At 43.7% G+C, this 23,350-nt stretch overlaps 2 protein-coding genes across 4 annotated transcripts in view; one reads left to right on the top strand and one right to left on the bottom strand.

Moving 5' to 3' along the window:
- Nucleotides 1–6,826, bottom strand: part of PAFAH1B1 (platelet activating factor acetylhydrolase 1b regulatory subunit 1) — a 27,827-nt gene extending 21,001 nt beyond the window's left edge. Inside the window, exon 1 of one of the 3 annotated variants that reach the window (XM_085240817.1) lies at nucleotides 6,685–6,826. The gene's annotated coding sequence lies outside the window, so the exon portion shown is untranslated. Of the gene's footprint in view, nucleotides 1–6,127; nucleotides 6,243–6,483; nucleotides 6,617–6,684 lie in introns of those variants that run through there. The other 2 variants (XM_085240818.1, XM_085240819.1) reach the window with 2 other exon arrangements.
- LOC146543042 (uncharacterized) lies at nucleotides 4,336–23,350 on the top strand. The gene is made up of 6 exons (XM_085241188.1): nucleotides 4,336–4,357; nucleotides 6,001–6,471; nucleotides 6,509–7,168; nucleotides 12,148–12,257; nucleotides 12,722–12,754; nucleotides 18,556–23,350. The coding sequence occupies exons 1-6, from the start codon at nucleotides 4,336–4,338 to the stop codon at nucleotides 18,565–18,567; spliced, it is 1,308 nt and encodes a 435-aa protein (XP_085097314.1). The 3' UTR covers nucleotides 18,568–23,350.

Here is a 23,350-nt window from a genome sequence, read left to right as displayed (position 1 = left end):
AGGCTCTACATGCTGTGAACCATTTCCAAAGCCAGCCAGCAATCGTGCACTGGATGTGATTCTGTTCCTTTCAGTTCTCTCCCTCCCACTTCCCTGAGTTACAGAATGAAGCGGCAATCAGATAATTCACAAGACCATTCCCACATTTATCAGCCCACTAGTAACCTGCCTCTGATGCTGTAAATCGTTAACAAACATCAAATAAATTTAATCAGTTCACAAGATGAAGAACAACTGGAAGGAAACCTGAAGGCACACTTATGTTGAAGCTTCAGACACAGCAAGTCACAAAATGACAAAAAAATCCAAACACTCCGCAAATCATGAGAACGCTCATCCTTCAGCTGTGCTGGACAAGAAAAACAAGACTCAAACATCACTGTCGTACGTACATCTCATCTATTACATGGAAGAGCTCAATCTGTCACGATGCTGGTGCCAAACACGATGAAAGCAGGGTTCTTCTGGGAGGTGCCCAATCCATCTCAGGGCCCACCTCCACCACGTGCTGCTGCCCCCCCGCCCGCCACAGCTGCACGCGCTGCGGCCAGGAGCCCCGGGTGATGCTGCCCCACATTGGCCACCACAGCCAGGCTCTGCAGAGCTCCTTTCCTGCTGCGGCTGATCCCTGTCACCACACTGAAGCAAGGGCAGATGGACCTCAACAGGGCTCGGTCCCGCACCGGGCAGCAGAGCACAGGCACTCGTGCGCATCCCAGCTGCCATTTTGTTCATGTATACTTCTGTAATTGTGATACGCTGTGGTACTGGCAAATTATCCATCATTACTGCTCAAAGTCTTATTAGTGAAACAAAATAGAACAATTCCAAGGTTTAGTTACAAACATGGCCTGCATGATGTCAGAGCTCTGACCCCAGCCCCACAGCCGAGGTGGATGCCGGGCTCACAGCCCCTCTCCAAAGCTCTCCTGCTCCAGGTTCTGCTTGCTGCCTACAAACCCAGTGTGTGAGAGCCCAGAACTTCCACCACACTGCTGATTTAATAGACGCCATCTGCTTCAAAACACATACACTCATGCTAATGACATCATCCTCTTAATACAGTGCAAAGAGGTTAGCATTTAAATAAACAAATTGTTTATCAGATCTTTTCTTCAGCCCCCCAAAAACCCCACAGGTGGATTAGGAACAAGACCAGCTGCCAACACTTTCTATAAGGAAGAAACATTCATTTATCTACATGTGAACAGCCTAGATGTTTCCAACCAACCTTCCTCTAGACCTGAAGAGGGATACACCTCTGTTCTAGCACTAAACTACCTCCATGCAGAAAAAAAACGAGGCAACCGATGGAAGCAGAGCATCCAGGGGGTGGAGGAGGCTAGATTTGTCTAATTAAGCCAAGAGAACTTCAATTTGTACAGAGCAACTAAAACTGATACAAGAGGGAAGGTGTAAGAGACCTCAGTCACGAAGGCCACAGCTATCTCAGATGTGAACCAGCACAGCATTACACCATAAAACCTGTTACCTTTAGCCCTGCCTTGAAGCAGGCATGCCAGCTGACTCACCAAGCAATGGAGAAGAGGTGCTTCAGAAAAGCCTACCTACAAACTCACTGAACAGGGACCTACTTAACAACAGATCTGAGAAAATTACAGGACAGACTTTGCTGCAGCACCACCTACAAACCACAAGCACAATGGGCTGTCCTGTAACTGGAAGTATCTTCTCAACACTGCAGCAGCTAGTTACTGGTTACAAATTCCAGGTGGCTCTTCCAAAACCAGTGGAATCACAACCCCAAAAATGTATTTATCATGTCTATTTTTACACAGTTCTAACCTAGAGGTCCATAAGCACTCAAATCAAACTACTGGGCTTTCTAAGAAGCATTACTAATAAGAAGTGGCTAAAATACTTCTCGATCTATTCACAAGTATCTTGAAACCATAGCATTATTTATATACATGCCTATATATACACATATATATCTAACTACGCATCATAAGTGCTTGCTACTGCTTAGCATGACCACACTGAGCATATGCTCCACTTTGAAGAGGGCTGTACCCTCACAGCCCTGATGGAAAGGACAAGAGCTCCATACAAACACACTTTCTTTGTATAGAAATGTTTCCTTGAAATTTCTGCCACAGTCCATGGCAGCACTATGTGATACCACAGTCCACCCTTGGGGAAAACAGCTAGAAGCAAGACTAAGTCACATCTATTTAATTCCCCAAAGAGAGTACATGAGGTGAGCTGTACAGGCTCAGAGCCTGCCTCAATAAGCATTAAGAGAAAGCCCTCTTTTGAGCAGCTATAGATGTACACAACTGCAGGAGGTAAGCTTGCAGTATCTAGCAAGTACCAGAATAAAACTAGATCTCAGTTATTCCTTTCACACTGAAAGCAAGTGGTTTTTCTTGTTGTTTGTTTTGTTTTTTGCAGGCTAAAAAGCCTTGTTCAGATAAACAGATGAAATAACACAATCTGCCTATAGCAGAAGGCCAAAAAACTCCACTTCTTTCAAATGCTTCTGGTGCACGATACTCATCAGTGGGTCACTCCACATTGCAGGAACGGAGGAGAACAGGGTTCTAAGATAGTTGTGACACATGTAAAACAGACACATAGCTTAAGCTATGGGCACCACAGTAAAGCTGACACAACACAGCTACAGTTCCAGTTAGGCCACTGTGTTTTCAGTAACGGCACAAACCTTTCAGGGACACCTGCTGGTTCACACAGCAACTACTGTAAGAATTTCAAAGAAATAACTTGATGCACTTGAATCTAGTCAAGTTCCTACTAGTCAACTAATCAAGACCACCTATTAGTGTAAACGTCTGTTTTTAGAAGCACGAACCGAGGCACAACCTATTCTGCCAAGCACAGCTCAAAAGTAACATCAGTCCATAATAAACGTCTTTGCTCATAACACCCAGAAGCCACTAGGTAAGTTCTTCTGTGAGAGTTACAATTTTGTTTTATTTTTTAATGAGAAACAGGAGAATTAAGAGACCACTTGTTAGTAAATCTGCCTTTTTAGACAGGACAGAAGTCACCGTTCTCTGTAATAAACACGAGAGAAGAAATCCAGGAGCATTTTGACTAATACACACGGCTCTGATACATGGAAAGACCTTCAATTGCCATCACAACTTACATACTAGGCTGGGAAGCAAAAAAAAGAAAAAATACTTTATGTGAAATCCAAAATTATTATTTGTTACTAATAACAACTGATTGTTATTGTCTCTTGGTTTCATGAATTTAGGCATAAGCGGCTTTTATTTGCAGGCTAACAACTATTCCAGTGTTCACTTGGAAGAAATTTCAACAGCCCTCCCACAGCCTTTGCCGTCCATCTGGGCGGCTGCCCGGGGGGCCACAAGAGCAGGGGAACCCGAGTGAAACAGGACTGCTTGAGAGGGGCTCTCTTTGTGCTGCAGTAGTTCCAGCCTTCCTTGGTCATGAGCACCAGAAGGAGCCTCAGAGGGCTGTGTACAAACTTTGTAACGTACACATACAGCATAGCTCAGAGCTACAGAGAAGCAGGGGTTCTCCAGCTGTTCCTCCACAAGAGGGTACCCATTACGATTAGCCCCAGTGGAAGCTGCTTACAGAGGTCTTGAACAAAGACAGTTTGGGTAAAGACAATCAGCAGAACTACCCAATAGTAGCCCCACTGGCAAGTTGGATAGGCAAGAGTTGACAGCAGGTAAAGAACACAACCCAAGCACACGAGGTTGGGTGGAGCATAGGAAGCAGCACAGGGAACAGACTCAGGCAACCAAGACAGACGTCGGTATGCATTAATGTCTTTTTCTTTTGTAGAAGAGAAATTAACACGTTACTGCCATACAATAAAGTAGCTTCAATCATTTCAAGGACAAAAATCAGCCAAAGTTATAAGAAGGTAAGAGTTGTATTGGATTCTTCATTATTCTTACCTTGGCTTCATTCGTACACACAGGCATTTAATGAATACAGCCATTAACTCCTGTAACATCTACTCCTCTAAGTAAATGAACTTTAAAAAGCCACTATCCTTTAATTTAATTTCGGGCAAATTAACACCAAGGAGCAGTCTCATCTGCAGCCACCTACCATCGAGAACTGGACTCCAGAACCGAGAGACCCAAGAAAAACCGTCAACTTGCTTCATAATTGTTTGTTTTCTGTGCTGCACTCGCTCCAAACAACACTGAATTCAGGAGCAAATAGCACTAGCTACGTCTCGAATAGCAGGGCACTCAGAAAGCAGGCCTTTCTAGGTGCTTCATCTGATCCCTTTTGTATTCCCCAAATCCTTTGTTCTAATGCCTTTCCTACACAACTTTAAGTCTCAGCATTAGTACTGCCCTCATGGTGCACAAGTATGCACACAGTAAGGCTCTTACAGTAAGGAAGCCCATCGAAAAGGGCTTCCAAAATCTTGAGATGTTATTTTGTATGAACTTGGGACATGACAAAGGGGAGGGCAGCATAATTAAATCTGCACACTAATGGGAGTTGCCTGCCCTACTACGGGCACCAAAGCGAGCAGGGATGCTTCATCTCTGCATCCACCCAAAACCCAACCCAACCAAGAAGTTACATGAACAAATAGTAACACTAAGCTACAATACAGGGGTTCTCCATAACTCCCGGAATCTTGTGTGTAAAACACCTATGCCAAACTTATAACTCTTATTTAAAGTAAAATAAAATAAATTCAACAAGTGAATATCTAAGTTGATATATTGAAACGGGTAACAGACAAAACAACTGGCTTTGAGACGGTGACTGGTCACTTCTCACTGCCACACACATCAAGATCCATCCTGCAGAAAAATCAGCCTCAAAACAGTGAGGTTTGTGTTGCTGCATCCTTAGATTCTTCCCTAAAGAAGAGACCTCATTGTTACATCAATTAGTATTCTTCCACCCCAGCAAACGCAAGGAAAGGGGAAAAAAAAAAAGCCATGAAAGGGTAATCTAGCCATTTCGCAGCTCTGCCTCCTTACTCCACCCAGTCTCTCCTCTGCTCAATGGCTGCACACAGCATCCATAAACACACTCAAATCAAAAGAAACACACAAAAACGAGAGCCCTGAGAACAGGAAAAATTTGCAATACATCTATTAGAAATATTTTCTTTGTTTAGCTTCCTGACATGATTTCTCTGTTTAATAAAATGACTCGAAGGGCAGACAGCGTTGTGATAGCAGACCCTCCCTCTTCCAAAAACCAGCTGAATGCTGCACAGTCATTTATGAAACGATTATCACTGAACATAGGCTCTTTAGCCCCGCACCTCCTAATACTGTATAAACAATATTGTCACACAAATACATCCATAAAGGAGTCTCCACATAAAAACAGAATTCAGCCAGGTCCATATACCCAAACATCTACTCAGAATAAAACAGTGCTTACTCAAGATTTTTTACATAGCTTCAGTAATCTTCCCCCATCCCTGCTTGGGGATTCATTGTGAATTGACCTGCAAGGACCAAGCCCTCTGCTGCAGCACTACCGGCAGGGAAACATTACCGGCGAGACTATAGCAAAGAAAGGGGAGGCAACGCACCGCTACCGCTACTAAAGGTCAAGCCAAAATGCATCCACCTTACAAAAAAAAAAAAAACAAAAAAAAAACCTCAAACAAAAAAAAACCGTCAGAATTAAAAATCTCACCCTTCCACCCCGGAACGGAGTAACCCCGAACTTCATAAGGGAGGCACCACTCCCACCCAGAGCCAGCAGCAGCCCGCCGCGTAACCTCCCGCCCGAACAAAAACTGGAAAGCAGCGATAAACGGAGCGACGGAGCGGAGCCGACCGCCAGCAAAAGGCTTCGGAGGAACCGCGCGCCTGCGGGCAGCGGAGCGACCCCAGGAAGGAGAGACCGGCTCTCCCCGCCCCGTTCTGCTGCGGCTGGCACCGAAGGGCTGAGCCTCCTCCCGCCCGCTCCGCCGCCGCAGGGAAACGGTGGGAGCGGAGGATTCCTACGGCAGCGCTCCGGCTCCGTTTTGTCCCCGTGCCGCAGCGGGCCGCGGCCGCCTCCCGGGCAGCGCCTGCTTCGCCCTCCGCAAGGCCGGCGGCCGGAACGGGACGAAAGCCGCCGGGAACGACGGAGAGAGCGCTCCGTATGTCCCTAGCAGGCACAGACTCACCGGGCACACGGACACGCACCGGGCTCCTCGCCCCGCAGCGCCCGTCCGCAACCCCGCCGCCCCCGATCCTGCCAAGTCACCGGGCGCAGCGGAGCGGCCTGCAGGCGGACGCAGCGCCGGGCCCGCCGCCCCGCTCCGCTCCGCTCCCCCCGCCCCACCCGCGCCGCGGCCTCCCGCCCCTCCCCGCGTTCCTGCTAAGTCACCGGCGGAGGGGAGCGCCGGGCCGGGCGGCGGAGAGCGGCGGGGCGGGAGGCGGGGAGGAAGCGGAGGAGCCGCGCCCGGCCCCGGCACCCCCCGCGGGGAGCGGCCGCCGCCCGCCAGCCCCCGGCCCGCCGCCTCCCCCGGTCCCTCCTCACCGACGGGCGCGGCCGCCATTTTGAGAGCGAGCTGGAGAGAAGGAGGGAGGAAGGGAGGGGGCGGCGAGGGAGCGGAGGGCGGGGAGGAGGGGAGCGGCCGCCGGGCCTGCACCGCTAGGGACGGCCTCCGCGGGGCGGCGGCGACGGGCGGGCGGGGGAAGGGACGGAGAGAACGGAGAAGATCCGCGGCCCCGGCCTTACCCGAGCCGCCGCCGCTTCGCTGCGCTCCGCGAGGCCAGCGCCGCCCGCCTCTCCCATCCACGGGCGCGGCGGAGTGCGAGGGGTCCCGGAGGCGCTGGGCGCTGCTCCGCTCCGCGCTCTGTCAGCGGCGCCCCGGCCGCCAGGAGGGAGGGAGGGAGCGGCGCGGCCCGCCGGACCACTGCGCATGTGCGGGGCGGGGGCGGGGACGGCCGCCCGCCGCCATCTTGGAAAGCTGAGGTGCGGGGAGCGATTCCCGGCGTGCCCCGCGCGCACCGGCTCCCGGCGTGCCCCGCGCCCGGGATGGCCGCGAGTATTGCTGGCCCGGCCCCGTCCCGGCCTCGCCCCGTCCCGGCCCCCACAGGCGCTGTGGTTCCTCTGAGCGCTCGCTGTCGCGCCTCCCGCGCTCTGGCTGCCCATCAGCCCGCCGGCCCCTCACACCTCTTGCCACTGATACCGCAGATCTTCGTCTGCATCCAAACGAAGGGTAAAAACGTGTTGATGTTCAAAACGACGCCATAAATGTCAGTGAAGAGAGCGAGGCTGCTGGCAGGGCCGGGAAGGGGAAGGCCTCGTGCAGAAGATCGCAGATGGCGTGTAGCTGTGAGCGCGGCGTGGCGCAGCAGGGCTGTGCTGACCCGAGGAGAGGCCTGCGCTGAGCCCGCTGCTGCGTTCTGTGGCTGTGTGACACCGCGCTGCGCAGGAGCACGGCCATGGCGTGTCCTGGCCTGTGTGGAATCTGCTCCTGAGACAGCGATATTTTCAGTGAGTAACCCTGCCCCGCAGGCCTGCAGTTCCAGGCTGGAAGGAAGCAAGTCAGTGGTGGCCTTCACCTCCGTGTGAGCGCAGATCTAGCTGTGTACCGTGCATCTTGCTGCTGCACATTCAAACATGTGGTTCAAAATAGTGCTTTGTGCTTGGAATGGGAGGTTTTTATAATCTTCTACAAACCACAGTTAGTAGGGATTTGTAATCACAAAATATCCTTGGTTTAATTTCTCAGTGTTCACAGTAGTAAACTGAGGCCCAGACCACAGATGATTTAACCCGTGTACTCACAAGAAATGATTGACAGAAGAGGGTACAGAAGCCCAGAGGAATTGCCTGCCACCTCCCTCAATTGCCACTTAACAGTACGCAGTTAAGCAGCTGTATGTATCAGAAGCCAAATTCTACCCCCAGCTTCTGATTATGCAGTTCTTACGGTCTTCAGTGGTTCATCTGTGTGACAGTGAGAACTGTCCTTCCCCAGGTGCTTTGCAAAATGTTCTGTGTTTGGCAAATGAGAGATGAGCTGGCAATAGACCCAACCAGTATAACTGCTTAATCGCAGTAAATCCAGGTGCAAAACAAAAAGAGCTCTGCTGTTATAGGAAACAGTTACATGTGTGTCACTATCAAAGGTCAGTGACCAAAGTCACCTCTGATATGGTTCGGCCATTTTTCTCCTCCAGTCTGCCTGCAGCTTGGCTATCATAACGTGCTGGGAGGCCACGCAGAAGCCTTGCTGAAGTCAAAGAAAGCATCAAGCAGGGCTCTTGCCATGTCCATAGAGCTGGTTGTCCTGCTGCAGAGCGTTGGGCTGTGCAGGTGCATTAAGCACAGTGTGCCCGAGGTAAAGCACGCTGGCTGCTCCCAGCCATCTCCTTGTTCTGTGTGCCTGAGCGTGGCCCCCAGGAGGCTTTGTTCCACAGCCTTCCAGGAACTGAGATCAGCCCAGCCAGTTTGTAGCTCTCTGTAGCTCAACTGCAGCCAGTGAGCAGGATATCTGCAAAAACAGCCTGACATTTAGGATAAGACTTTGAAATAGTATGCCAAAATTATATTTGCATTATTTCAGTCTGTTTGCAAAGCAGGCTAAACTGCCTTGAAATTTCTCAAAATTATAACGTGTCAAGTATTTTGGGATGCATATTCTAAGTGATAATTAGTATTTACTCATGAAATTCAATTAATTTTACAGAGACTGATGAATTTTCCCAGTGCTATGAAATATCTATGAAATAGATATTTTATTCTCCTTCTACAGCTGCCCTTCCTTGTACTATCATCACTTGATACTGGGATGAAAAAAAATTCCAGCTCTCAAGACAGCTAAACTATACACTCTCAGAGCAGAAATGTTCTTGACAATTTCCTTGATTGCTACAGTGTGTCTTGGTGATGGAAAGAATGCACTCTCAGATCCCTCATCAGGGATGTGTAGCTCCGAATTGTGTAGCTCATTCCGATGCCTGCTTCCAATTTTCCTGCGCAATATTCCTAAAGTAAATGTTTTCATCTTGTGCAGAGGTACTTTGGAGCAGTAGCAGTAGATGTTTTGCTGTGAGGACTGCGGTGATTACGTATTTCAGAAAGGTGCATCAAACCTCAGAGAGGCATTATTTTACTAACCACAGAATCATTCATTGATAACCCACGTTGTCTCTGAGAGAAAGCTGTGATTAACATTCCACCTGGGTAGATACTTGTGTAGCAAAACATCTGTAGTGATTATACTGCTGTAATGAACTAATTTACACGTTGCAAGTTCTTCTCCGTGCCTGACCTACAAAAGATGTGATCTGTTACAGCTACAGAGCTTTGGAAGAAAGTTGCCCAAAACATCTGCACAGGTTTGAACAGAAAGTTGGTCTCAGTTTTAGGTTGGGAACGAAATCTGGTGACACGACTATGGTCGTGACTAGGTGTGTAAGCATACACCAAAGGAAAATTAACTTCGAGTTATGTCTTGCCACTCCATGTAATGATTCAGCAGGCATGTCTACCCGTGCCGTTAACCCCATACAAGAAGTGAGCATTTTTTCATCTTTTTGTTCGTTAATAAATAGTGACTTCTTTGTGGCTCAAGCATGACTTCTTTCTTTCAAAGTTTTCCACTTTTTTATTTTTATAGGTAGAACAACATGCAGAAGTTTGAGGCATTGTATTTTTTAAGTATAACACTTCTTGGGAAACAACAGAAGATACTGAGAAAAATTGTTATTTTTGGAACAGAAATAGAGAGAAAATACCTACGTATGGAAATTGTTTATGTTCCCAATGTAAAGCATAGAAGCATTCAGATTCATTTCTAATGTATATCCAGATTTTAGGAAACATTTCTCCAGTTACCTTATCTATATATTATTAACATAAGGAAGAGGGCACTCTATAATGGTGTTCCTCTCTACCTGACCTTATGATAGCATTAAAAACAAGATAAGCAAATCCAGGCTCTTTTCACATTTATTTCAAAGAATGTGAAGTGATGAATTTTCTGTTTCTTCAACTAGATGTTTACATGTTTGTATTTATTCTGTTTTGCTTATCAACTGAACTGGTCATCACACACAGGTTATACAGCGTTCATGCTACTATCCACGACAGTGTGATCTTTCTGCACTTCGATTCATTACTCTCTATTTCTGTGGATATTATTTTCATGCTAACTTTCTGTATACTCACACATTAGTTCACCATCTCCTTTGCCTGGAGCCTAGGGGTGAAGGTCCAAGCACAAGCAGGACGTCGTCAGCATATCGGTTTCATTTTCCCTGCTGTGCCACAGCAGAGGACCTTGCATAAACTTTATTGTTTACCTTTGAAGTGCAGCTTTATCTAACATGTAAGCCTGGCTCATTCATTAAGTCACAATTTATTTGTGGCTCTTTGGTGTTTTAGTGACTGCATGATCCATTTCTGCTGTGCCCAACATTTCAACCACATCCACTGCGACACAGCGTGGTATCATTTTGTGATGCTGTGAGAACAGGTACTGTACAGAATAACCCTGACAAAGGTTTTAACATTATAGCAATAATTGCATGCATTTCTTGTCATACATGTTTTCTGTTTCTAATTTTTAAAATAAATATATAGAAATTAAACTTATTCAAAGGATAAATATACTTAATTTTTATACTTTTATTTAATATTTTTTAGCGAACGATTGCTTATCTCTTCAAAATATTTTCCGAATTAAAGTGAAGGCTTTATCAATAACATGTAAATTCCAATTAAAAGTATTGTAAAGCAATGCAGAGATAATAGCAGATCTGCTTCTCAGTCCAGTTGGGTGTGCACTTCTTATGCAAAAGATGTGCACAGTTACCGTGCAGATGCAGAGGTGCACTACAGCTGAACGTGTAGATCAGGCCATCGTAGGTTCCCATAGCTAACTAGAATAATTTGGGTGCATAAGTACCTGATTTGCATAGGAAACTGCTGCAAGAGTACACAAAGATATTTTAAATCAGATAAACCATTTGTCGATCTTACAGATATGTTTCTAAGCAAATTGCAGATGGAAGTAAGCTAAATTTGACATTCTCTTTGCAAGCCTTCGTTGTACTTCAGCGTCCCCTTTCATTCATACCTACAGCCTTCACAAATTGCACTTTAAAATAAAATGAAAGTCAGCATGTAAACTGTTAGAGGAAGTGATATAAGGATGCTTCACAAATTTGTTCATCAAAGTGAAAAAACCAACTACAACATAAAAGTTTATCAGTATGAAGGTTGGGAAAAGCAGTCCCAGGCATATTACTATGAGGTAGCAGTATTAAAGGAGGGGAGCACAAACTAAGGTCGATGTATTCTTAAGCCATAGTTATCCAAGATTTGGATTAAACTGCCTTCTGGAGGTTTTTTAAGGCCCTTTTTATATTTGAGGATTTACCTTTGGTCGTGACGATTCTGCTTTTAATGAGTTCATATTTGAAAAAAGACCAAGAAAACCTTTCTGGTGAGGATATCAGTGGAACTGCTGCTGAGTCAAAAACACAGTTAAAGCAAAGCAAATTGTTGCTTTTATAATTCTTTACATTCCTTTGCTAATTATAGTAATGTGTAAACATGCATGCTATTACTGCTGACACTCTCCAATACTCCTTCTAAGTTCTCTTCACCTTGTTTCTTTTCACTTAAAGTAATAAAGAACTGCTAACAGCACTGTGTGACACTGCTTGCATTTTTTGTGATCATATCCAGCGAAGGCTGGTTTCACTGCATTCAGCCTAATATTAAAAGATGTCCTCGTTATTTTTCATGCTTTTGTAATTTTATTGTTAATATATAGCCCACAGAAACCTAGTATTTGCTTCTAAGTTAAGAGTTTCTTTCCTCTCAATCACTTTCATCCATACGTATTTGTTGTCTATCGTAGAATCACCGAAAGTTCTTTAAAGTTCAGTGTTTACAGCAGAACTCTGTTGCTCAAGATATATAAAACATTAGGGAAATACTCCCTCTGTCCTGTCTATGCTGCAGCATTCTGAACAGCTTTGATGTACATGAAGTACCTTCATGCTCCGTTTTCACGGTTCCATGAAAATTCAAGTCCCTGTGTAGTTTTCATTAGAGATAAAGGAAAGGAAAACCATGTACAAGTATAGCTTGTGGCTGTACAGGGAAAACTTATCAACAGTTGCTGACTTTGTAATCATTGCATATACTGTTGACATAACATGTTTTTGTTCCCGACAGGTGCAACAGTAAGCTGTCAAAGACTGCATTGCTTCTTCTCCACAACGACCATAGACTTTACGACTGAAATTACTGGGAAGCTGATGGGGATTTGTAATACATGTGCTAAGGTATGTGAGAATCCTGGCTATGTGAAAGACAATTTTTAGTTGTATGTGTTTTCTAAGCAAATATGTCTTCCCAAACAAATATTTATCTCTTAAAAAGAAAATGAATGCCCCTGACTTTCTATTTAGCTAACAGGTCTGCTCCAGTCTTTAATAAACTGACCATCTATTACCCTATTAAAATCAGCAGTTTTACAAAAAAATAGAGCTACTTTGAAGTTATTGCTTTGGGAAAACATAATTGTAAATGCCAAAGTGATGCCATATTTTTTTAAGTTTAGAATATTTATTAGTACTGGAAAATTCCAATTCTATTTAGATTAGGAAAGTTTTAACTATTATTCTTCTGTAACATCATGAATGTTACTGGCCTAACTAGAAGGCTTAGGAATTAAAATGGATGTGCGCTGGGATTGCTGGCAGCTTATAAGAAAGTGGTCCTGATGGACAACTTTTCTTTCCCATAGGAAGGAGTACTGAGGCTTCCCAGTGGCCAGGAGGTAGGTCATTCATAATGCCCTATGACTCACGTGCAAAAGAATGTGCCACGATCAATCCATGCACAGATACTCACACACCCTAATGAAGTTATGTGTTGGACGTATTCTTGAAATGAAACTTTCTGAATGCAATTATACTTATTAGTTGTGCTGTGATTCAGTTTTATGCTACTTAGTAATGAAATGCTTCAGTGGAATTTTGACTATTCCTCATAGCATATCTCATGAGGAAACAGTGACCTTAGCTTGCCTTTGTATCACCTTTTTTTCTCTGGAAAAAATCAGCCATAATTAATGTAATGTTACATAGAAGGGATGGTGAAGAAGGATGGTAAAGAAGGAGACATTGGCTATCATAGTAGGTATTTTCCAGTAAATGCACTGAAAATTATAAGTGGAAGGAAAAAAAAATTACATTTCAGTGAAGAGTAAACTGAGAGAGAAGACAGTGTGGTGGGATGCTAACTGCTAGTGCTGGGATGCTACAGTACTTAGATGAGAAAGGGGATGATTAGCAAAAAAGTGAAAGGCTGCAGAGGCAAATAAAGTTGGCTGCCTGGGAGAAGGTGGGATAAAGATAAAGCAATACTTCAGTGTACTGGAGAAGGGAAATTCTTAGCTTACGTTTACTGAAATTCCATTGTCTTCCAGAAATATTTCCCAGCATTCTTCTCAAAGAACAAACTAGGTTTTGTGATTGCATTATCTGAATTTGAAAATCTAGATAAAGGAGAAACATTTTTCTAACAGTGTAAATTGTCTGAAATTTTATTGAAAATGGGACCATAATTTGATAGCACTATGAAGAAAGTGAGGTTTATTCCCTTGTACATCACTGTGCATTTCTATAGTTAACATAATGTTACTAGACTATTTAGAGATAATTACATGGAGTGTAAAACAACACATTCTTTGCCCATGTGGACATTCAACACTGACATCTCTAAATGACGGAGGCAGTAAAACGTTTCATTCTGTAGTATTTCATTCTGAAATTCTGTAGTTAATCTTTGCTAGTCAGACCTGTAATTATCAACAGAGAAGAAAACAGTAGAAAGAGAGAACGTCTGTTCATTTTTGGAAAAGTCAAATGGCTGACACTGAGCTGCAGTGATGTGTGCTATGCTGTGTTCTGTCAGTAATGCATCTTCTTGTGGGCAAACCATTTACCCCCTTCTGGAAATTTTTTCAAACATTTCTAGCAACTGCATTATTAACTCCTGCTTTTGAAGTTTGTTTATATTTATTCTTTAGTAGATATCACAACAAAAATAGTAAGAACAAATATTGGAAAAATTAGAAAATCAGTAGTGAAGTTCCAGGTGACTGTGACAGAATAATCTAATTGGTCTGTAATTTTTATGATGTTAATGTTCACTCATGCTCTACTGGCTCAAGTGCTTTCTCAGACCTTGGTTTTAGTCCTACTGTTTGTTCAGAGAATTTAGTGCCCTCAGCAACTGTACTGTGTTTATATTTGTCATTAGAGAAAGGTAGGTTTCAGCTTGTGGCATTTCTTGGCCAGGTTAGGAAAAAAAAATGCTTTGGAAAGTGTGCATTTTCTGCATCTCTCTGCTGTATGTTCTGCGTCCATTCTGAACAGGAAATTATGCAAATGTTGTTAAATTAATGTATGTTACCTAAAAATGTGTGAAGACTAAGTCTGATTGTTTTCAGAGCTGTCTATGAAAAAAGGGAGTAGAATTTTACTCAGAGACAAAAAAGTAGCATTTAACACTGATACATTTAATGCAGGGAAAACTTGCATTGGCTTCAGGTAGAGCTGCTCTGCAATAAGATCCCAGTGAGGCAGTAGCATGATTTTACATAAGTACTCACCTTGGCTCATCCAGTAATGACATGCAAGTTGAATTGGGAACAAAGTGTGGGACTAGTTACAAAAATGGTGAGATTCTGTTTTTTACTATTTTAATGTATGATTAGAAATTGATAACCCTTATTTGGGATTGGGAAGAATTTCTAATTGAGACTGATTTACTAAATCTTAAAAAGTGGGAATGGACATCTCTTTGATTCATTTACAGAGTCCCAGTAGATTTCCATTTGGCCTGGAGAGTTTTCTGTCCCCGTTTTCAGACTTCATTGTGTTATCTGTATTCACTTCTTTATCTTATATGGCAGCCTTTTCATTATTAAGCAGGCTCAGTGAAGGATACACTAAATTAGAACATTTCTGTCCTTTTACAGCAAAGTCTCTCCTAAGCTTTCTGGTGTTCTGCTACAGCAGAAGATTTATGTGAGCTATATCTAACACCTAATCTGTAGTTATCTTCTGAAATGCTACATTTTCAGAGCTACTCTTTTACTTTTCAGGAACAAACAAACAACTTATATCTGTTAAGAATGTCTCTGGGAGGATGTAACAGCCAAAGGTCCTGCCAAGTCAGCAGAGAATGACTTGAGTAATATAATAAGGAGTTTGAGTTGCAAAGTTGTTTCTTCCTATAGCAATATTACTTATGACCCTTTATATCTCAAGACTTAGAATTTGTCAGGCTGATGGTATGTAGCACAGATAAAAGAAACGCCTTTTTTTGGTACTAATTTGGCAATGTAACCTTAATTAAAAAAAAAAAAATCAAAAATGGGGAGGGTAGAGGGATGGGCAACTGATTGGGATGTTATGCTGGAGTAATTAACTTAGATATGGCTGCTAAAAATTGAATCATGGTAAGGCAGAAATAACCAGTATGGGAGTCTGGACTTTCAAACAGCTGTAGCAGATCAGTTCTTTTCTGTAAAACTCACCTTTCTGTAGGCAACTGCAGATCTGCGTGAACAGGCATTTGCAGCTGATAAATCCCTGTCTAAGAGCTCGATTCTGAAGCTCAAATAGCTGCAGTTGCCATCAAGCACTTGTCACAGAGACCATTGCAGCAGCAAACAGGAAGAAGTTAAGCACTGCAGAGACTACCAAGAATTACTTCAGTGAGTTGGAAACTGAAATTAAGACTGAGGAAAAACATTTGGGAGAAGTTGGGAGCAGTGATTTGATTTTTGGAGGGCCTGATGTCCTTGAACAGACTTCTACTCTCTCCATCTCTACCTTCTCTGTGTCCTGATGCAATGGATATTTTCACCTTTTATTTTAATGTGTACAGAACTGGGCTTTGTGTACTAGCATAGCTTTCAGAAACATTCTTTGAATGTAGAGAAAGATCCTTAGGCAACATAGCTTTTATTCCAGCAACATAGATTTTATTTTCATTTTCTGGAGAGAAAAAGAGAAAGCACTGAAAGCAATGATGATAATATTTCATTCTTAAAAAAAAAAAAAAAAGAAAAAAAAAGTCATGTAATGTATTTTAAATGGCTAAGAACAAATGTTCAAGGAAAACCAGAAATCTTTTCACCTTGAATCTCAGACACCAGTCTTTGGATCTGTAACCTGCCAGTCTCTTTTGTGTTCACAAGCAGGTACCTTTTCCAAGCTGCCATTTTTAGTTTCGGTTGTTTTTCTCACAAGGGAATCCTTCCATGCTCCAGGTTAATTATGTTCCTCTCCTCTCAAGTTTCTTTACTACCTAGAAATTTAAGCTAATGCAGTCTATTTTAGGTTTTTAGAAGTGCTCAGTGCTATGATATCTGTGCACTAATCTGCACAGATTATACAAATCAGGGGAGATAAGAGGACAGCCAGGGATCATCCTAGAACATAGTATCTTTTGGCTGGCTTGAACAGTTGTCTCGGAGTAGTACTGCATTGTGTTACGCAGAATGTGTACATTTTAATGAGATGAGTTAATCCCTATATTCTTGGAAAAGACCTTGATAGTATTATCTGACTTGATTTACAATACTGTTTGTATTAGAGTGCACAGAGCTATTCTTGGTCTGCCAGATCAGTTAAAGAAAAACAGCCTCTTACAGACAACTAAAATTTAATTCCTTACAAGCTACTAATCAGTCACTGCGGAGAGTGTCAGAAACAAGAAATGACTGCTGCATTTGCTGAAGGCACTGGAACAAAACGGTAACACTGGTGAGGTCCTAAGAAAGAACTCGCTGGCGTTTTCAAGTTCCAGATTCTCATAGCACTCAGCTCCAGCTTGGGTCAGTATTAGCAGTGACAGCCAAGTATCTGAGCTGCACACATTACTAAAATAATGCCAAACGTCAGCGTTTTCTAAAGAATCCCCTGCCCTGCAGTTGCTATCATCCTTGTCCATAGTGCAGGTCTTCAGAGTTCTTTAGCTGACAGCAACAAGTATTTCACCGACTCCTAGGAAAACAGCTCCTAGTTGTAATTGTTCAGCAGCCCTTTTTCCAGTTGAACTCTCTCAGATTTCATTTTCAAAATAATTAACTTGGACTTGCAGGGAAGGTCTGTAGCCTGGATTTGTACTTGGGAGCGACAGGAACTCCTGCCTGAATCTAGACATATAATAACTGCAGGTTATCAGTATTCTTGCTGGAAGACAGACAGAGATTTGGACATTACAAGAGCATTATAGCTAGCTTTGTCACCAGAGAAATCATCAAGATTTCCTAGATTTTATTTATTTGTATTTTCAGTATAAAGTTTAAAAAAGAACCACAAAAGTAACTTTCATTGCCTTGTAGAACATTTCCCAATATAGGAATAGGAGAGCATTTACCTACACATCTTTGTAAGAAAGCTGGAAAATATGAGCAGAATGTATCTGAGGAGCTTAACATTTCAATACTTGTATACTTTTAAGATTTTGAAGTAATTAATTTTCATGGCTTAGCTTGCAGTGCTTTGCTGTGTGACACTGACAGTACTCTAGAACCCTTTATTGATGTATTTTTGTTCACTTCAGATTTCTTTTCCATTACTGCTTGTGGAGTAATTTACATATATGCAAAATGAATGGAAAAAAGTCAAAACTGTGGCCTTTCTCACTGAAGTTTTGCAAGCGCTGATAATAACACAGAATGCATGGCAACTGTGGAATCTAGCCTTCAGGCAAGAATCCAACTTCACACAATTCTTGTCCTGTCCTTGTTTTGATAGTTATTCTTAAATTATATCAGAACTTTTTTCACGAATTAAAAATTAGGCAGCAAGCTACCATTCAAAAATCATTGTGAAAGTCACTGACTAATATAAATATTTATCCAAGTATTGATAATGATAGTGAGAAGCAAGACAAGATGGAATGGGAGTAAGGAGCTTGGAATATCGTAAAGGAATTGGAGGAGAAGGAGAGAAGCTCATTCCATTTAGCAATTAAGGAAGGGGTCTGTCTTTATCTGTTGCATCAGACGGAGGAAAGAAAAGAGAGAAGGGGCCGTGAGCTGGGTGTTTCAAAGAAAGATGTGAGCATCCAAGCTGTGGGGAGAAGGATCAGTGGAGGAATAATGAGAAGTAACTGTCGATATCCACAATAAAAAATGTCTTAGCAGGCTGGCAATCAGCTCGTCAGAGATTCTGTAGCCCTCGTATTAGCCAGGTGGCCAGTTCCCCACTTAGCCTGCCAAGTGAGTTGATCATCATCTAGGAGCCAGACAGTGCCAGGTGGCCAGATCCATCACTCAGCATCCAATTAACAATGACACTGGTTCCAAGCCAAATGGAAAGGCAGCTCGGAGACGGATAGGGAGCATTGCTGCAGCTCCAGTGCAGACCCTATGTCAGGTCCAGCTGCCTTGAATTTTTATAGAAAGCTTTTTTTTTTTTTCTTTTTCTGATTCTTTAAGGGTTTTGTGGTTGTTTTTTGTTGGTGGTGGTTGTTTTTTTTTTTTTTTTGCTTGTCTTTGAGCAATAAAGCTGTCTAAATCTTCTCAATTTCACCACTATTTTTCTTTTATGGCAGTTCTGTGTCTAAGAGCAGATGTGCCACACTATACGTGATCTGTCCATACTAGGAAGAAACTACCAGGTCATTTACCTTCTGAGCTGCATTGGAGTTCTAACCCCATTGAGCGACTGCTAACCCATGTCTGGTGCTGGATGTCATGGCACAGGTGGATCTTGCCTGATTTATTTTTTAATTACTTAGCAAGAAAGGATCCTTCACTCTTATTTCATCACGAACCTTAGATATAGGGGTAGTTTTTGAACTCTGTTTTTCATACTTGATAAAGGCAAGTGTATTTCAAAGGGTTTTTCATTTCATTCGATTTTCTAAGAGAGATCCCTTCCATATGTTTAAATGGAAATATGGAATTTATTTTTAATTTATGATGATGTGGGTATAATATAATCACACACTTACTAGAAAGCTCTGGAGAAGAGTCAGAATTTGGGAGATTGCCCAATGAATGTGATAGTTTAAATAATCCTACGTCTATTAGGATTCGTGGTTTTCCACACTGGTGACTGTCCTGCATGAAGCAGTCTGCTACTGGGCCTCTGCCACCAGAGTGAAGCAAAAATTGAAGATGTTTTCAGTGTTCTCCACTCCCTAGAAATCAGATTGAGACACGTGAGCTGAGAACATTTTGGTGGTTTTGTGAGCATGTCATGAATAAGTAGAGGTCTTCAGTTTGTGATATCTTGCATGATATTTAAAAAATGGAGGAAGGAGAATACTCAAAAATGCAGCTCTGTTTAGGCCCCTCTCACAGTCTGAAAATAGTGTTCCACCTTTGGGCTGGCAGCTAGGGCAAGATAAACAGTTATGAATGAAGCGTGCGACTGGTGAAAAGTGAGATAATAGTTTATAGGAATAGAGCTATATATGGCTTGAAGGATGCAGCAATTTGAGCTGCAGCATCCGGTGACTCATGTGCCACTCGGGGAAGGTGCACTCAGGATAAAGCCTTGTCTGAAATCTCTGTGCTGCCCCTGTAGTTGGCACCAGCATAAAACTGCTGGAGAACACATGTTGGGAGTTTGTGGTTGTACCTGGGCAGCTACAGTTAATAACATTCAAACAGTTTAACAGGCCGGGTGGTGGGTTTGTCGTATCTGACTGCTTCATTGTGTATTAGTAACAAGAGTCTGTGTGTAGGAACAATTGGCTGCATGGAGTGGAGATACCGACTTGTTTAAAGAGAGATGGTGGTTACCTCTCCTGGCAAGGAAATAGAAAAGAGCAGCATTTGCTGAAATCTCTCACAGACTTCATTCAGTTAAATTGTGTTAATACTTCTCTGTAGCAGATCTCTCAGTGATAAGACAGGAGTGGTGGTTTTGATGCATAACTCCTTGAAATTAACAAAACCTCCCAACGTTTTGGGGTGAGAGAGTCCATGACTGGCATGCTGCTATCTGGGGTTGGCTCAGAGTAGGGGATGCATTAGTCTCTCACCAGTTTCCATAGATGCAAAATGGAGCTAACAGTGCTTAATTATCCACTTTATCTACTAAGTAGGGTTAAGGCTGGGGACATTGTGGCCATTTAATTACTCTTTGTAATGAGCTCTGAAAGAAGTGACTTACAGGCAGTATCGGCATGAATCAGGCGCAGCCCTGTCGTGGTGCAGTGCCAAGCGCCTCGCATCGTCCGCTCGCCTCCGCCTTGCCGCACACAGCTGTGACAGTAACAATTATGCTGGGAGGAGTGCATCTCTCTCTGGTATTTCCACCCATTTGATCCCTTTCAGACAATCACAAGGAGGTGGGGTTTCTGTCTTGCTTACGTGTCCGTGTTTTCAAATGAGCCTCTCTCTCGTGTTGCCGCTCTGCAGTCAGCACACCGCCAGGCTGCTCTGTGCTGCACAGCCCGGCGTCTCCACCAGCTGACAGCGACCTGTGGCTGGCCAGCTGCAGGCAGCTCCGTGCCAACACCGCCCGCCAGGATGGGACGAGGCACCCTGCTCACACCCTGCTCACCCCAGGGCACCCCACTGCCCTCCGGCCGTGCACAGCGAGGGAAGCGTGCTCTCTGTGTGAGGAGGGAGAAGAGGCTTCGCTGGATCAAGCTGCTGCTGATCAGTGGCGGGATGCAGCCCCTTCGAGGGCTTGATAATTACTGCACCGATCTGCTTGCCTCTGCCACCGCAAGTGCAGAGCCCACAGTGAGCGTCAGATCTGCCTCTGCCCAGCGCGTCCTTACACAGCTTGGTCAGCAGGCCTGCGGGCGGCCGGCAGCTCTTATTGTAGTTCCTGAAATGTGTTTATTTCGAAAAACAGAATAACAAGCATTTCATGCTGCCTGGGTCCAGAAATGCCTTGCTGTCTTTGCCTTTTCTTCAATTTTTTTTTGTTTTTATTTTTTGTGAAACATAAAGAAATGAGGATTCTGCCCCTTTATATTGTATTTTGGTGTAACTGCTTTTAGACTGCTTCCATCAGAAGGTGTTTTCCTGACAGCTTCCTAAGGGCGGTTAATGCAGCAACATGCATTGATGAAGGCAGAGAAAGGAGTGGTCTACTTTATGATCTCAAGTGAAAAGCCCAAGAGAGATTCTCCCCCAGAGATTTTTTTTGCCATTTTAATTAAGCTTTGAATCTTTACTGATGGCTTATGCCAGCACGTCGCGTTGTTTATCCGGGCAGTATTTACATTCTGGAGTGCTGATGAGCAACACAGGAAAGACCTGGAAAGTCCAACCAAAATAAGTTCAAAGATATTATCGCTTTGACATTAACTTAATTTGAGGCTTTTTTATCAACAATCTCACATTCTGAAATGCCAGTAGCAAAGCTGTTAAGGGAACGTGCAATGGGAATGGGCCATCTGTACTGGAGCCCAGTCAGCTGCCATCACAGGGGAGCACATAATCCTGTTCCTCAACGTCTGTAATGCCCCAGCCCTGTTTTGTTTTTTTGTAACCAGAAGATGATAGTTTTCTCCAGGTTGGAAAAGCCTCTCCCAGACCTCTCTCCTCCGGTTGTCAGAAACGCTGACTGCAGACAGGTGACTCCTGCATGGGCAGTAGGGAGTGTTTCACAAGACATTGAAGGGCAAAGCTATTTGTTTCAATTAGAGCGGCTTTCACTGGCAGCAGTAGTAAATTCATGTTAATTTCAGTGTATGTCACATGCTATGCCCTATATATTTCTCAACATAGGCAGCGATTTCGTCAGTCCCTCCGCTTCCCCCTTGGAGACCCATCCGTTATCTGCCGGCACGGCCGTGCTGGAGGATGTGTGATCAGTAATGCAGTGAGTGCAGCTCTGCTGGCCTGGCAGTGCTCGTAAAGGCCTGATGAAATGCAGAAAGCCTCTGCCAGTCACCGTGAACAGTGCTGCCCCAAGGAAATGAAAAATTGCCTGCCTGTTTTACACCCATGCGCTTTACAGATTAGAATGTGGCTTTAGGTATTTAGGTGCTGTAAGCTTGAATGTAAGATTTCTTTTGCCCATAATAATGAAGTGGAACTAAATGATCTATTTCCCAGTATGCCACAAGGCTGATTAAGTAGGAGACTGGAAAAGGAGTTTTAGAGACAACATTTAGCTTTGGGTCTTCTTTTGTTTGTTATTTTTTAACAGCGAATTGGAAGAGATTACAAAGCTTGAAATTAATATAAACAGTTTTCTGATTTAAAAAAATAAAGGAACATAAAACAGAAGAGGACTTAATTCAAACCGTGCCCCGAGGAGCAGGTGGCTCAGAGGTGCACTGTGGACCCATGTAGCACAGCTGCAATGAGTATTCCTTACCAAAAGAAAATGACACTCTGCTCGATGGCTTTGTTTCAAAATGTTCTTCTAGCCCAGCTGTTTGTTATGCTGTTACTAGCATATTAGGAAACTATTATTTACAATAGTAGTGCCTTCATGGCTCGTCTCGGCTTCAGAACACTTTGTAGCATCAAGTAAATTTTTTTAGCAGCACTCCTGAAATGGAAGAGTAATCCTTATAGTCCTAGCAGTCTTCTGGGAAATGTGAGCAAATGCTTCGGCCCATCACACCTGGACGTGGCAGCCTCACTGCCCAGTCAGGAGCATCGTGCAGCAGCACTCAGCAGCTTGTAGACTGCTCTCAGCTCCAGGTCCTTGCAGCACAGAGCCCTGGTCCTGTGACTGTTCTTCAGCACTCCCACATCCTCCAGGATTCCCATTGCCTTCGCTTAGTTCTCCTCTGAGTTGCTTGACAGGAGTCAACTATGAAGTCGTGTGCCAGGAAGTTCCATAGAGAATGCATTAGGAGAGAGAAAAAAAAAAAGAAAAATGAAGGTATGTGAGAATACAGCTGCTAGCAGGGTAAGCCAGCCTGCTGCTGCCCAGCTCCCATGGCGAAACCTCTGGGAAGCGCTTTCCATTCTTTCTAACTCACAGTTTTTTTCTGAAGAAATCTGACAAGGGATCGGGCAAAGCATAATGGAAAAGCTGTTGCATCCTGCAAGTGACAAACCCCAAAGCAGTTCGCATTTATTTTTGCTGCATTTGAAGGCATAGGCTGCATAATTTAGTATGTCTTTTATGTCTTATCTTGTATTGTTTCTAGATTGTTTAGTGAGCGTGTCACCTTTAGGCATTATTAATGCAAAACATTTGAAAATGGAACCTTAGCAGGCTGCTTCTTGGAAACAGAGAGGCCCAAGCAGTGCTGGCTGACCGCAGAGCTCCATTCCCAGCTCACTCCCACGGCCGGGCCCTGCTGCCTGCGAGCAACGCGCAGCCCGCTGAAGGTGTGCTGTGTGCGGGTTGCCTTCATGTAGGGTTTCACGTTGGAACACGTGGTGTGAAATACAATAAAGCTGTTTGGAAATATG

The sequence above is a fragment of the Meleagris gallopavo genome, chromosome 21 (assembly GCF_905368555.1).
Source record: "Meleagris gallopavo chromosome 21, MGAL_WU_HG_1.1, whole genome shotgun sequence".
NCBI classification, from domain to species: Eukaryota; Metazoa; Chordata; class Aves; order Galliformes; family Phasianidae; genus Meleagris; species Meleagris gallopavo.
The sequence above is the reverse complement of the archived record's forward strand: the minus strand, read 5'-3'. Positions and strand labels throughout refer to the sequence as shown.